A 14,239-nucleotide genomic window follows, 5' to 3' on the forward strand; every position below is an offset into this window, starting at 1 on the left:
TTCTTGAGTTTAGTTCTTGAGTTTAGTTCTTGAGTTTTCTTTTATTCTGTTTTGTCCTGGAATCTTGGTTTCCAGGCCCCGTTCCTTTCCTGCTATAACTGGTCTTATTCTCATCTACCAGTTGCATTGTCTCATAATTGATTTAAGTACGAATATGCGGCCATGCTCTTCTCGTAATCTTGAAACCGTAGTAGACTGTATAGGTCTCTGATCCAGCTGACCAGTCAGACTCATTGTGATCCAGTGTATAACTTGAACATTAGCTTGGAACTCCGGGGCCCAGTCTGGTGCCTTTTTCTTGCCCACGGGGCTCAAAGGGGGGGCTAGCAATTCAGGTTCATCTTAGATATACATTTCTGAATCAGGCGAAGCCGGACTCGGATGTCAGGGACCAGGAGGACTCTGACGGGGAGTTAAACGAACTAAGACATGAATCAAGACCCTACCAGGAGATAACGTGGGTGGACTCCGGACTTGCTCAACTATCTAAATCAGGAGGGGTGATATATGGTTCTTGGAAGGATAGAGAGTAGGAGAGCTCAAGAAAGGTTAATATAGCAGCAACCAATACTACATAGTTAGAAAAGAAAGCCGCACGGTAAATTAAAGAGAAGGGATAGGACCGCCGGAAAATAAGAAGCCCAGTAGTATAGCGGGAAAATTCTTGGATCTATATTGGTTTTGGATCATGTCCTCGAATGTGATTCCTAGACCTTTTTGACCCTCTCTATCCTCCCTCTGAAGTTGTAGAGTTATGTTGGACTATAGTAACCCCACAATAGCCTGTTCATATTATCCTCCCTATTCACAGCCAGTATATCCATTCAACCAATAAATGTGGTCATTTGGCGGATCTAAATCATCTGCATTTCCCCTTTCTAAAAATAGGCCTGGCATGCCAACCGTTGCCATAGTTATTGACAGCAGTACGTATGGCGCCAACTAACAGTACTCAGCGCGGGCTCTGTTGGCCCCGCTTACTTTGATAACACCGTCTAGGCCAAATGTACAACCAAACCTCAACTCTGACGACAAGGATCATTCGTCCGGTTATAGGCAGTCTCCGATTGCAGAAATCAGCATATATTAAGCAGGGGCCACATAGCACAGATACAGATACATACCCAGTGGTCAAAGAACGATGCAAATCCACTGGGCCAGTAAGCAATTTCTGTTGGACCTGCAGCAAGATATACGCAGTCAAACCAAGCTTCGAGCTCCACGCAGAAGCTAAAAGCGCCATGGTCCTCCTAGCCACCTATCCTCGTTTCCACTATCCAAAGCCCAGTTCACGCCTTCTGTTCCGTGTAAAGGGGCAGCATAAACATCTGGAAAGACCGGTACGTGGTGTTTGCGCATCGTAGAATCTATCCGCAAGTCTGGCCTGCACCGTATACTATCCCTAGAAAGTCCATCAATACACTGAGTACCTTAAAATGGGCAGGAAGTGGGTGAGAGCTTCAGATAATCTCAGCTCCGATTATCTGACTTACCAGATAATCTGAAGGTCCTCTCTTGACTTGAACTTGAAACGCCAGCTTCCAAGGTCCCGGTATTCCCTCCAGGAGAACATAGGCGGGCTAGAATCATAGTGCCAGACAAAGTCGTCTTTTGGCGATAACTGGCGCATGAACAAAACCAGCCCTTCAACTTCTTGTGTTTCTAGTGAAATCATATCATCCTAATGCTTCTTTAGTCGGTTATATCGAAGAGGTGGTGTTAACCGGAGCTTCGCCTACACTCTCAACAAAACACCAGCCTGACCTTTTGCCAGCTTTCCAGGCTTCAACTGAACACCACACTCTTAAAGACTGTTTGATGGCAGGTGAAGCCATGATTCTGATATTTCGAAATAGGGAGATAACTTCGTTCACGCCTTGGTCATGCTGATATATGATCGTACCAAGCGAGTCCGGCCGCTCGAACTCCTCTCGACTCCAAGGCTCGGGCCAAAGGGCGCCTACGCTATATTTGTCCGATAAACTGGTCAAGCTAACCCTTTCAATCGGTAACGTAGAGTCCATGGTTCGGAAGATTACTCCACAAATGAAGCTAAACTCAGTTCAGTAACACCCGAGTCAATCTAACAATGTGTGCGCGCCTCAGGGAGTTAGGCCACTTACCACTGCACATGCGTTTTAAGAGAGCCAGGACAGTCCGTCTTACAGGACGGGCACAAATTGCCAGGCTTTCCAACTCGTCTGAATACCATACACATTGCGATCGCTTGTCCTGGGCGGAAGGTTGTATCCCATTTTCGAGTGAGATCAATATCCCGACCAGTCCCAGCATCGAATAACGCAAATTCTCCCTGTTCAATCATTTGTGCCGCAGGTCCATAATCACGAAGGTTCTCCTTGAGTACAGTAATGAAGGCCTGGTAGGTTAGTCCTCTACCACTCGTCGGTGATGTGGGAAGTTGCAAACCTCAAGAGAGCGAATAAATTCCAGATGGAATGGCGTCACTCTGCCCACAGCATCCATAAAATAAACCGGCTGCTGCCTTTCTACTTGCATCTGGACGTTCATATATCGCATTCTCGCGTGATGGTCTGAACCATAATGGTCACTATGGCTGTATCGCTTGAGTGTGAGCTGACTTTGCAGTGTCCTCGCCGATCTGCTATAGTACTTGAAGCCTGTATCGACCTCAGGATTGATTGACGTAACCCAAAAATCCCTGGTAAAGCTTACCTAGATCGGCACCGGGCGCCGTAATTCGATCATACACATCGAGATCAGTGTTAGCGAATAACGGGTTGAGCCTCATCATCTTGAAGCGCCGCTCGCTATAATATACGCCGTATGACTCTTCAGACACAAAATGCTTCAACCTGCTCACCAAAAGCCTATATTCCTCTGTTCGCCCTTTGAATTTGTTCAGGCTGAAATGGTCTGTTCCCATCAACAATGAATCAACTCGATCCAATGTGGCGCAGTCTCGAGGGACAAGCACTTCCTTCCATAAGTCAGAGAGGAACAACAACTTCTAGCCATGGCGTACTCACCTTATCCCGGTTGATGTTTATAATCTTCCACACACGCGCAGGCTGAGTCTCATACAAACATAGCATTTGAGGACTCAAATCGATTCTGATCGACATGAAGTCACTCATCAAGCTGAAAAGACCTTCGTTTCCTGGGGCTAGGATCTCGAGAATGCGCTTTGTTACCAGGGCTTCACGTCTCTCATGCTCGTCGTCGAGCCTTTCCATCTGCTTCTGAGCACTAGCGAAGATCTCACCATTTGCCAACGCACCGTGTGCGCCGCGAAAGGGCGTGCCCATGAAAACGATACCCAATGTTGAGCTATAGATTCGACGCCATCTATTGCAATGTAGTTCGTCATTGTACGCATTGACAAGGGCCTGTCGTTCAGGAGCTTAGCAGCGAGAAATCAAAAACCAACTGCAAGGAAATATGCTCGAGAGGTAAAGGGTGCAATTGAGATCACTCCGGGTGATTGAGCTCCGAGCACTGCCATCTCTCGAGGCGAGACAGTCGCTCCTATCTCAAGAGTAACGTGGACGGTAGCACGACTTACCCGTGCCAGAACCAGCCCACCCACACAGTGCGCAACAAAGATTATGGGCCGATGCTGAAATTCCTAGAGGCTCATTAGCTGGGTCTCTTTGGTTCTTGGTATCTTTGTACCTTTCGTGCCCTCCGTAAGCTATCCAACAGACGGTTCGCGACCTCGGCGGATGTCACATCACTGGCCTGCCGTCCCTTCCAGTCCGACCGGTAGCCGAAAATCATGATTCTCGCATGCGGGAAGTCTGTGTGGAGCATGTCATGATCCTTAAGCCAGTTGCGCACAGCTTTTGTCGCGGAATCCCAGTGAGACCAGGTGTGGAAAGGGTGCGCTCCGATGCCATGGATGGCCACGATACAAATTCAGCGTTAGTCTCCGGGCCCTTAGCCTAGAGAAGGGTACATCTTGTACTCTATTTCTTGAGTCGATGGAAAATCCACCCTCATGGCATCATCTCCCTCTTGATGGCCATATTTATCTGAAATGTCATGTAGTATGTTGATGCCCAAATCGTCATCTTTAACAGCCAGATGAGCCTGTCAGCCTTAGTCTATGAACACACTTCTAGGTTTCTATCAGCAGCACTCACCATATCTTACCAGTATCTACGTTTCTCCTGATGTGATTTTGAAAACTGGTGAGGGATGCAGAGCCCAATGTATATCAAAAGGATGTCAAATTTTCACCCGAGCGGGGTGGGAAAAGTCTACAGCCAGAACGTAAGACCTGGCTGCCTTATACTTCCAATCAAATAGGAAGCACTTGACGCGCGTGCAAGAAAGGCAAGGGTAGCCCTGTCAGTTCTGGCAAATAGCCGTTGACTACGTAGTCGAGGCCCATTCCCCCAGCCTTTGGCGCGTTGACAGCTGGACACTCAATTTTTTTTCATAACTCCTTTCGACAATCATGATGATATCAAGCCCACCCTCGAGCTACGCCAGAGACTGCCCACCCTAGTAAAATGAAGCAACGATTGGTACCCTTCACCGAAGATTGTCAGTTACTAACAGATATTGATGGACAATTCGAAGACAACCTCAAGCATGACACTCACATTGAGATTAAGAAATTAAAACTTCCTGGTCATCCAGGCAGATGCTTCGAAGATAGCAACGATCTTGGTCACTTTTTAACTGAGGATATTTGCACCCCAGAGCTAGATCTCATGGCCCCACGATTATGGATGATGACAACCTACTCAAGCTCAAACATCAACCCCCTCCACTTCCAACGAGTCAAAGGCCGCGAGATCGTCGTAACCGAATACCCACGCCTGCATCTGACCTGGAAACACTCCCAAGTCTATATCAAGCCGCTCCCAAAGTACCTCCTCTCCTTCACCTACTGGGACAAGCTCCTAGCATCACCATCGTCCCCACTGCTCAACGACGACCGCGAGAAGATAACCCAAGCGGCAAAAGGTCTCCTACGCACATATTACTACCTAGTCAAACACGAATCGGACTTCCACATCGCTCAGGAATCGCACCTTCTACCCCAGAGCATAACCTGGCCCGACTTTGCAACCTTCATTGCCTCTTTCCACTCTATCACCGACCCCGAAGTCTCCCCGCGATACCACTACGGCGAGATCAGACTCACGCGACTAAACCTCTACTCTATTTTCTTCCTTCCTCGATCTCGCTACGAATGGGGTCGGCCACAGTACAGTGCCTATTTCAACCGGTTCTACGGCCATATCCTGTTTGTCTTTGCCCTGGTATCTCTCTTGTTGAGCGCGATGCAGGTGGAACTTGCGGCCGAGTCGCTGGTTGGGGGTCAGTGGGCTGTGTTGACATCTTTGTGCAGATATTTCAGTGTTGTTTGTATGCTGCTTCTTGTTCTTGTTGCTGGGTCTTTATTCGGAGTTTTACTGGTTAAAATTGGGGGTGAATGGGTTTATACTATACAGTCTCTCGGGAGGAGGAGACACGGGAGCATTGTCTAGCTATCTAAACATGTTCGAGTGTGTCTCTTGTGACGATGTAGCTGGATCTACAGGCTGTATCAGGGTGTGCTTGCTAGAGTCTACTGTTGGGATATGGATAGCTTTTGTTTGTTTTCTGGTAATCTCTGGAAACATGCGCCTAGACAGAAGAGAGAGTTACGTTTGATGTGCGGCAGTTCTGCTTTATTTGACAGCAATATGGCAGTCTATCCAACACTTTTGAATGATTTGTTTCTTTCGAATTATGTTACATCTCCTCATCACATTAGGGATACGATCCTGATGAGGCAGGTCATTAAGGTGGTAGATGGTGTACAGTATGGTACAAGCAGCTTTGCGCAGAGAGCACTTGTAGAGGCGCTGTTTAGTGCATATTAGACCGGATGCGGAATTCGACAACGTCGAAAGATGGGTGTGGTGTAAAGCTGTCAACCGTTAGCAGCAGATCATCAGTTTTCGGGACGATTGCGCGGACATACCATCGGCTATACTAATGACTTTTGGAGCCGCGGGTAGACGAAAAGGAAGAAGGCGACGACGGCGAGGAGAACGACCAGCGTTGGAATGAACATGAATGTGAATAGGAAGAGGCTCAAGCCGAAGGCGAGGTTCTGGCCAGGGAATAGTCGGCGGGCCATGGCTTCGAGGATGGTCGGGATCATTGGTTGGGGATTGTATTTGATATGTAGATCGCTGGTATTATTGGCGCTTGAGAAACGATTTAAATATTCTCTTGTTCCTGGTTGGTAAAGGAGGAGATACTGAGGGGGGGAGAGCGGCGTAGGTTTGAAGCTATAGACGGTAGCAGGAGCGGTTCGTCCAAATCAAGGCTTGCGGTCGTCCTTTGCCCACGTCCGCTCCCTTGAGCGAGGCTTTCAATGCACGAGCAATATTAAGGCGTATGTCTTGCAGAAGGGTGCATTGCGAGAGCTTATACCCGGAGCAGAAGGCTTGTATGATGGGTAAGGACGATACCAAATGCTGGCAGCCTGTAAGGATGATCCATTATTGGATCAATAGTAGTGCTGTCATTGGTTAGAATGGGTAAATATTTGCGCCACACTCCACTCCAACTCCACACAGCCCACTGCATTGAGGCTTGTATACAACCCAAAGGGGACAAGCAAGGTAAGGCGTAGGCAGCAGGATTCTGCAGAGGGATGCAAACTGCGCAACTCAGAGGTTGTCCCTTTTCAAGCCTGTGGGATGTCTTCGCCTTGTTGAAGCAATTGAGTAGGTTTGTTTCTTGTCCGTCTGAAAATAGCATCACGACATAAATTCTGAGTAAGGGTGCATTATCCTATGAATGGGGGAGATAGGTAAAGTGGCTCTTCCGGGCGCTCCGTAGGCAGCAAAATAACCTGGAGAAATCATCTTCTGTTTGCTTCCTTGGTACAAGCGAGAGTCCACAACTGACAGAAAGTCCATGACATTGGTCGAGCCCTGTAGGGCTGACAAGCTTAACCCGTCCTCGGTTGATCCGGCAAAGAATAGGCATGTTGCACGCTGGAGTAAGGAGAGGGAATAATAATATAAATGAAGAGTTGTCCTTAAAGTGTCCACCCCGCTGGATTTGAGGTTCCTTCACCCCACCTGCTCGTTCAATTGTCCAGATCGCTCCTTCTTGAACCATCTGTCAACACCACCGTTGTAGGATGGACCATCGGCTCTCATAACTCTCTTTCTCTAACTTTCGCTTCACCTTTGTGTCTCTGATCAACTGTCCATGTCCGAATGAGTCTCCAACCAAACTACAGGCCTTCCAACCAGACCCAGCTGGAGAATTTCGGAGTCGATTGGGTCGTTCACTACCAGTTCGACGATATCGGTCAGTTTTACAATCTAGCCTAATTGGCTTTGCTGAAAGTCCTACAGAAACGTCAAAAGCAATCTCCGAATTTGAAGCCTTGATCCACGATCTCCACGAAGCCAATCTCGAAACACAAGTCCGTCATGGCCACGGGGCGTCCTTGTTGGTGTTCATCCGCGTCCCCCGAATGCACCTGGGAAGCCTAGTGTATCAATCGAGGTAGAACAGCAAATATGACCGTTTGACCACTGCTAAGCTTTACAGAGTCAAGGATTGGTTGTACGGTATCATCCACGAACTTCCCGTCGGCGACCACGACACGATAGCGGACGCCGAAACCCCCGCCGAAGCCTTGAGATCGGTTTACCACGCAGTGACATGGAAGAAGTCGCTCGGAGGAGCTCATATCACCCCTAAGCATGGAAAGTGGGAGAACGTCGCGTCTGCATTTCCTCTTCACGATCAAGCTGCCAACGGGGAATTGTTGAAGAAATGGAGCCGCACGATTCTTCTCACAGCGGAGGATCTTGATGCGATTAGAGCTCTGTTTGGGGAGAAGGTGAGTTGGTCTGGGTGACAAACGACCAGTATTAACTCGAATAGGTTGCGTTCTACTTCGCCTTTATCCAGTCGTACTCGTCATTCCTGGTATTCCCCGCTGCGTGGGGTGCCGTCACTTGGTGGTACTGCGGCTCATACTCGACCCTCTTTGCAGTGGGAAACTGTCTGTGGGCGATGGTGTTCGTGGAGTACTGGAAGATTCGAGAGACAGACCTTAGCCTGCGATGGGAGGTAAACGGCGTTGGTGCGCTCAAAGTCACGCGCAGTCAATACGTGTGGGAGAAGGAAGTGCGCGACCCTATTACTGGAGAGGTCTCCCAGGTCTTTTCGCCATACCGCCAATTTCTTCGACAGCTACTGTTGATCCCCTTTACCTCGATCGCCAGTCTGGCACTGGGCGGTCTCATCGTTGTCACCTTTGCTCTTGAAGTCTACATCTCGGAAGTCTACGTGGGCTCGCTGAAGGGCTACCTCGAATTCCTCCCGACCGTCATTTTCTCGCTGTGCTTGCCATCCATCACCAGCCTGTTGACTAACATTGCGACCAGGCTCACAAAGTTTGAGAACTACCGGACACAGGATCAGTATGACCTCGCCCAGACAGCCAAGCAGTTTGTGATGCATTTTATCACCGCATTCTTGCCGACAATCCTTACAGCCTTCGTCTACGTCCCATTTGGCGCGAGGCTGATGCCTTACCTCAGCATTGCGCGTCTTCGCGGCGATCCAGCTGCGGACATTCCACGCGATTTTCACGTCGATCCAAGCCGTCTTCAGCAGGAGGTGATCTACTTGTCTCTCACGGGCCAGGTGTTGAGCTTTGGGGAGGAGGTGATTCTTCCGTATGTGAAGCGAGTGCTGTGGCAGAAATGGCGCGATTATCGAAGCAAGAAAGAGGCCGTTCATCACAAGCGCCAAGTTTCGCAGGCGACGAACCAAGTGTTGTTCGACGACCGGGAGGAAAGTATCTTCCTGACGCGAGTTCGGAACGAGGCCGAAGCTGACGAGTACAACGTGCATGAGGACACCTTGGAAATGTGCGTGCAGTTTGGATATTTGACTCTATTTGGAGCATCATGGCCCCTGGTGGCTCTCGGCTTCTTGGTTAACAATTGGCTGGAACTGCGCGGAGACTTCTTTAAACTCAGCCTCGAGTGTCAGCGACCGCCTCCAATTCGTGCGGACTCGATTGGGCCTTCGCTGCAAGGGTTGGAGGTGCTGAGCTGGCTGGGCACGTTGTCAACGGCAGCGATTGTTTACTTATATCGCGGCGGGATGGCCGAGATCCACCTGTCGTCGTTTTTGTTGACAATCCTTCTCGCCGAATGGGCGTTCCTCGGGATGCGATTTGCGGTCAGCACGGGGCTGAGCAAGATCCTGAGCAGCACGCTGCGGCGCGAAGAGGCCACACGCTATGCGGTCCGCAAGGGATATCTGCAGGCGTCGGCGACTGGAGGCAGTCCGCCGCGAGGTAAGCTTCGGGTGCGATTCCGCGATCGAGTCAGTGTTTACACTAGCGCCACCGATCCGCCTTCCCCGCAATCCGACGATGTGCTTCATGAAGCAACGCTGGACTCGGAGCGCCGCTTCTGGTCTGGGGCGGCACTGGATGACGGGGTGCGTATCATTAAGGCATTGGGCAAGTCGGCCACGCAAAAGGACGAAAAAGAGCTGTGACGGTCAAGCAGTTACCAAGGTGCAGCAGGCTCGGCGCAGCAACAGTCCAGATGCAGTTAGCAAATCATGAATGAGAGGTCCACCAGATTGATCCAGTGATGATTTGTAGGGCTGGCCGCCAACAATAATCCAACAAAGAAGGCTGAGTGCAGGCCGCGTCATTTGCCGTAGGATGTATCAGATTTGGGGTTCGTGTGGTTGTCAGCCTGCTGCTTCGCGGCGAGATTCCTGATCTCCCATGCTCGGCCTCTTGGCGAGTGGAGGTATTCTGGACTGTAAATGAAAAGGATCAGCCTGGACACAAGAGAAACAAGAGAAACAAGAGTTGGTGGATGGTGCACAGCAGCTGCAGTGAGATCATTCCAGGCAACCACATTTTGTTATGCAGCGCATAGTGCTGACTAGTCGCACAATGCATGCCTTAATCCATGGTTCACGAATAGAGTGGCGACCTCGGTTGGGATAGTGTCTGTAGTGTAGATGCTAAGGCGCTGCCAATGAGCTAATATCCAACTAGATTGCTCTCTTATTATGCCATAATACATCATTTTCACATTCAGCAGTGGCGCAACGTCATTCCAGCGAAGATGGTAGAAAGGGAATCATCATTCGCTAAAATTAGACGATCGGCGGTCTGCGCTGGGCTGACGCTGCAATTTCCCCTTCTCCACATCAAGCCCTGCGCCATTTCAGTGGAAAGTGGAAACACTGGAAACACTGTTGGGAACTTGGGGAACAGGGCTTAGACTGCCGTGGCGGTGCCCCTTATCACTTATAAATCTCCCCCTTTTCCTCCTCTCTGCCTGTCTTTATCAGTCCAGACCTACCACACACAATCAATCCTCTTTGACATTCCCAAACAAACAAACAAACACACAAACAACCGCCATAATGAAGTACATCCTCACCGCTCCTCTCCTCCTCGCCACCCTCGGCCTCGCCCAGGACAACAACAACGACGATTCCATCGGCGACAACATTGGCGACATCATCAACGACATCTCCGACTCCATCGGTGACATCCCCACCGCCGCTGAGACCATCTTCGACTCCATCACCGACTCCATCGGCTCCCTCCCCACCGACATCTCCTCATGGGTTGAGTCCGTCGCCTCCGACGCCTCAACCTGGGCCACCGGCGAGGCCTCCGACGTCGAGTCCGCCTGGTCCTCCATCTACTCCGAGGGCGAGAGCGCCTTCTCCACCCGCTCCGACGAGTGGTCCTCCGCCTTTGAGAGCATCACCTCCGCCCTCGACGACGACGAGACCTCCACCCCTGTCACCACCACCACGGCCATTGAGACCACCACAACCGGTGAGGACGGCCAGGAGACAACGACCACCACCGAGGTCGAGACTACCACCACTCCCGAGCCATCGGATGACAACAGCGACGATGAGAACGCCGAGGAGACCGACTCCGACGACATGGCTGCCTACGCGACGCCGTTCATGGGTGTCGCCGGTATCATGGGCGTGATGGGTGTTGTTGCTGCTCTGTAAGCGGGGTGATTTGTGGCTTGATTTGTTTTGAGTAACTATAACTATACCTTTCTTGCTGTTGTTGCTACACTGCTGTTTGATGGATGGGATAGGAAGGAACGGTACATAATGGACTGGATGTATATGCATGCCTAAAGACTCTCTTTTTTTACATCTTACAATTTACAATTGATGAAAGTATTCAACCTGCAGTGTTGGATCTCTCGCTCAACCATCCTTCATTCCTTCATTCTGTGTGAAACTCCGTAAGCACTAGTCAACAGCTGAGCTCCAGGCTAGCTCCAGCCTCCAAGCCTCCAAGCCAACATCAGCTGAAGACAAAGGATCGAACCGCGGACCGAAGGGCGAATTACCGCATGGGGGAATTTCCGGATATGATTGCCGTGACGCCATTGGTCTTGGCAATCCAGGTTTCTCCGTACTTTCTGTGTCGACTCAGGACTGTTGAGATGGCTGAAAGAAATCCAAATTCCGCAGGACACACATCCAAGAGAAACCATGGTACCATGGTACAGGCTTGTTTGGTCTTCACGCGACCGCGACCAGTGATTGTTTGGCTTGAGTTTGCAGAGGGAAACTGGTGAGGCAGGTGGCGTTCCAGAAATTATTGAGGACTCGGAACGGGTTTCCGATGTGCTGTGCTGTACTGGAGGCTACGCTGGACCAAAAATGCGACGCTACAGATCATGGAATGAGACCTTGGGTGTTTCGCCTCAGAACGCAGAAATATCTTGGAAAATGACCGTAGTACAGAGAATAACCCGTTCTCTGGATCTCAGGAGAGTCGGTGTGTGGGTGGCAGATGGCTCAACAGTTAAATGCCGGAGTAGCGGGGTTATATATATTTCCGCAAGTCATTGCTTGTCAACAGCAGGAAGGGCCATGTCAGCCTCAATAGATTGAGGAAAGGCTTTCTTGTTCTAATTATTTGATCAATTTGGATATCCTCGATTCATAGAGTAAGCTGTATAATGACTGGTCTGTTAGAATTCTAGAATAAGGAACCAATCGGTTCGTTGTGCGGGGTTTACTATATCGATGCATTTCACAAGGATACTCCCTGTTCGAGTTGTTTTGCTTTGTTGTAGCTGAATCGTAGAGCGGACTCCATCTATCTAACTAACTTTCAGTATGAATGATTGTTTGAGACTTTGAGTATTTTTATTACGCTGTAGCTCCCTGTTGACAAGTTACCACTGCTAGGTAAACCGCCTCGCGAATACTCTGTGATTGTGTTCGACAAGCCGTATCTGCCATGGCGATAGACAAGCAGGAGTTAAAGAAAAGTGGCAATGAGAGACACTAGCATATGCTTGAAATCAAGCTTGGTGGCAAGTTTAGTGTGTAAGTGTTTGATTCTCCTCGACATAATGCCATGAAGCCACCTCCTTATCAATGCTTTGCACTGCGTCTCCCAACGGGTTCAGCTTGAGGGAGAGGGGAGTTGTTGAAGGTATATTCTAATACCCATAGCTGACTATATCGAGGATCTTCTTGAAAAATCCCACTCTGCTTTTATCTCATCTATATCACGCTTACTATGCCTGATAACTACCTTTACCATGTCACTCTACGGTCATTCGTAAGCATGAATCAAAAAATCGATAGTTACTAAAACCGAACTATCATCGAGCCTAACCTCCGCATTTCAGTCTATCGGAGCCTTGTTTAGCTCGACACTGAATAGCGCCAGTTTTCCACTGTCAAATGGCGTACTACAATCTTGACAGAATTGCATGAACATAACTACTACTTGAGGAGGAACTGATCGGAAATATAATCTTCAAAAAGGACAGAATAAACCATGGCAAAGCTGTTGAGAGCCATTCCTTTACTCGCCCGGCTGTGTTTGGCTGTTGAAACGCCCTGATATAGAAGTAATGCAAATCGGCATACATCCAAGGTACTTGTCACACTCACCCGGCCTCTAGAGGTAGATCCAGAAGTTCCTATAATGGTGTATGGACTACCCACCTCAATAGCTACGCCCTGACGCAGTAGCGACTTTCAGCACCCACAACTTAGAGTCCCGTAAAATCACACGACCAAGTCTGATACGTAGTCCCAAAATCCGTCTCGATGATCGTCTGCACGTCCTTAGGACAAGAGACTGTCTTGCTCCCACCACCTAACCCCGTAGCGGTAACCGAGAGCGAACCATCGTCATGTTTGTCCGACTGGACAACAACATCAATAACATCGGCGAATGTCATCTCGAATGGACACCCCCATCTGTCGCAGAACAGAGCGTTCTCCCAAAAGGGACAGTCGTCTGTAGGCTCTTCGCCACCGTTCGAGATATAGGTTGGTGTTGCGCTGCTGCCGCTATCGTCGAGCCGTGCGAAGAAGGCACATGCTATTGTTGGTTCGGGCCCGGGGAGGCTGGGTGCGAGGCCGGTGAAGTAGCCGATTCGGAGGATGGGGTCGGCGAGTGCGAGCTGTGTGGATGCGAGTAGAGCGAGGGCTGAGAGCTTGGTGAACATTTTTGAATTCCTAGAAGGTGTCAGTGTACCATGGCATGGCATAGAGGATGGGATTGTGTGAGCAGGAATGCGAGCACCCACCTTTTGTTAGGCACAGTTATTGGCGTTGATGTACTGTAGCCCTGTGAAATAGATTTGATGCCTGTTTGTGGTTGCTGCTGAACTTGGTTGCGAGACACACTGGTATTTATACCTCACAGTAGCAGTCTATCATGGCTATCAAGTGTGCGGCTTGAGCAATTGGAGATGCCAAAACCCTGGAAGGGGTCAACTTCCCTGCTAATCTAGGAGCGCTTTCACCAGTGACATCAGAACAGATATCTGGTCCACATGGGCTTGGGTGTATAGGATTATGACTTCCCTACTGCATCGCTAAGCATGTAGCAGAATCCCTCAACACTACTCGACGTACAACCTGGAAAGTGGAGTGATTAGCAAGCTTACAAAGCTTGGCTTAGAGCAATTAGAGAGATGTCTAGCACTTTTTTCCATTCTCCTGTGGCCGCAGCTACGCGCTCATTTGCCGTCGGCAAGACAATATGTCGATCTCACAGCTCCGCCGCACTCCCTGGACCCGGTGGAAACTTGATCTGAGGTAGCCAGGAACCACACGCCGGCCTTTGAGCTTGGATGGTGAGTACTGATAGGCTAGATGGCCAAAGTAAACACAAAGCCAAGCTAGGGGGCCGTTTAGACTGCGGACGCTAGCGCAAACATGTCGA

The 14,239-nt window shown here is 49.7% G+C and overlaps 6 protein-coding genes across 6 annotated transcripts; 3 read left to right on the plus strand and 3 right to left on the minus strand.

The window, feature by feature from the left end:
- Positions 1 to 780: 780 nt before the first annotated feature.
- Positions 781 to 4,224, minus strand: BJY04DRAFT_202946 (uncharacterized protein). Its single transcript, XM_073713286.1, has 10 exons — positions 4,125 to 4,224; positions 3,655 to 4,071; positions 3,545 to 3,607; positions 3,009 to 3,368; positions 2,695 to 2,959; positions 2,428 to 2,639; positions 2,124 to 2,377; positions 1,740 to 2,052; positions 1,494 to 1,681; positions 781 to 1,402 (listed from the first exon to the last, which is right to left on the minus strand). Exons 2-10 carry the CDS (start codon positions 3,790 to 3,792, stop codon positions 1,231 to 1,233), a joined length of 1,965 nt encoding a protein of 654 aa, XP_073564673.1. The 5' UTR covers positions 3,793 to 4,071; positions 4,125 to 4,224; the 3' UTR covers positions 781 to 1,230.
- Positions 4,225 to 4,400: 176 nt separating this feature from the next.
- BJY04DRAFT_172668 (uncharacterized protein) lies at positions 4,401 to 5,765 on the plus strand. Its single transcript, XM_073709267.1, has one exon. It carries the CDS (start codon positions 4,497 to 4,499, stop codon positions 5,481 to 5,483), a length of 987 nt encoding a protein of 328 aa, XP_073564674.1. The 5' UTR covers positions 4,401 to 4,496; the 3' UTR covers positions 5,484 to 5,765.
- An 82-nt stretch (positions 5,766 to 5,847) lies between these two features.
- BJY04DRAFT_224556 (uncharacterized protein) lies at positions 5,848 to 6,121 on the minus strand (the record flags this gene model as incomplete). Its single annotated transcript, XM_073718005.1, has 2 exons — positions 5,848 to 5,908; positions 5,982 to 6,121. 2 exons carry the CDS (start codon positions 6,119 to 6,121, stop codon positions 5,848 to 5,850), a joined length of 201 nt encoding a protein of 66 aa, XP_073564675.1.
- Positions 6,122 to 6,984: 863 nt separating this feature from the next.
- On the plus strand, positions 6,985 to 9,977 carry BJY04DRAFT_172671 (anoctamin family protein). Its single transcript, XM_073709268.1, has 4 exons — positions 6,985 to 7,311; positions 7,359 to 7,512; positions 7,558 to 7,852; positions 7,897 to 9,977. The coding sequence occupies exons 1-4, from the start codon at positions 7,218 to 7,220 to the stop codon at positions 9,529 to 9,531; spliced, it is 2,178 nt and encodes a 725-aa protein (XP_073564676.1). The 5' UTR covers positions 6,985 to 7,217; the 3' UTR covers positions 9,532 to 9,977.
- Positions 9,978 to 10,422: 445 nt separating this feature from the next.
- Positions 10,423 to 11,034, plus strand: BJY04DRAFT_224558 (putative GPI anchored protein; the record flags this gene model as incomplete). Its single annotated transcript, XM_073718006.1, has 1 exon — positions 10,423 to 11,034. The coding sequence occupies one exon, from the start codon at positions 10,423 to 10,425 to the stop codon at positions 11,032 to 11,034; it is 612 nt and encodes a 203-aa protein (XP_073564677.1).
- A 2,021-nt stretch (positions 11,035 to 13,055) lies between these two features.
- BJY04DRAFT_224559 (uncharacterized protein) lies at positions 13,056 to 13,517 on the minus strand (the record flags this gene model as incomplete). Its single annotated transcript, XM_073718007.1, has 1 exon — positions 13,056 to 13,517. The coding sequence occupies one exon, from the start codon at positions 13,515 to 13,517 to the stop codon at positions 13,056 to 13,058; it is 462 nt and encodes a 153-aa protein (XP_073564678.1).
- Between the last annotated feature and the right edge of the window lie 722 nt (positions 13,518 to 14,239).

This window comes from Aspergillus karnatakaensis (assembly GCF_047715665.1).
Source record: "Aspergillus karnatakaensis strain CBS 102800 unplaced genomic scaffold BJY04scaffold_94, whole genome shotgun sequence".
In the NCBI taxonomy this organism is placed as follows: Eukaryota; Fungi; Ascomycota; class Eurotiomycetes; order Eurotiales; family Aspergillaceae; genus Aspergillus; species Aspergillus karnatakaensis.

Coding starts and splice junctions, on each gene's coding strand:
- BJY04DRAFT_172671 (XM_073709268.1), top strand. CDS start 7,218: ATGAGTCTCCAACCAAACTACAGGCCTTCCAACCAGACCCAGCTGGAG. Junction 7,513..7,557: donor AGCCTAGTGTATCAATCGAG/GTAGAACAGCAA, acceptor TAAGCTTTACAG/AGTCAAGGATTGGTTGTACG. Junction 7,853..7,896: donor GAGCTCTGTTTGGGGAGAAG/GTGAGTTGGTCT, acceptor TAACTCGAATAG/GTTGCGTTCTACTTCGCCTT.
- BJY04DRAFT_202946 (XM_073713286.1), bottom strand. CDS start 3,792: ATGCTCCACACAGACTTCCCGCATGCGAGAATCATGATTTTCGGCTAC. Junction 2,960..3,008: donor TAAACATCAACCGGGATAAG/GTGAGTACGCCA, acceptor GACTTATGGAAG/GAAGTGCTTGTCCCTCGAGA. Junction 1,403..1,493: donor GAGGACCTTCAGATTATCTG/GTAAGTCAGATA, acceptor TGGACTTTCTAG/GGATAGTATACGGTGCAGGC.
- BJY04DRAFT_172668 (XM_073709267.1), top strand. CDS start 4,497: ATGAAGCAACGATTGGTACCCTTCACCGAAGATTGTCAGTTACTAACA.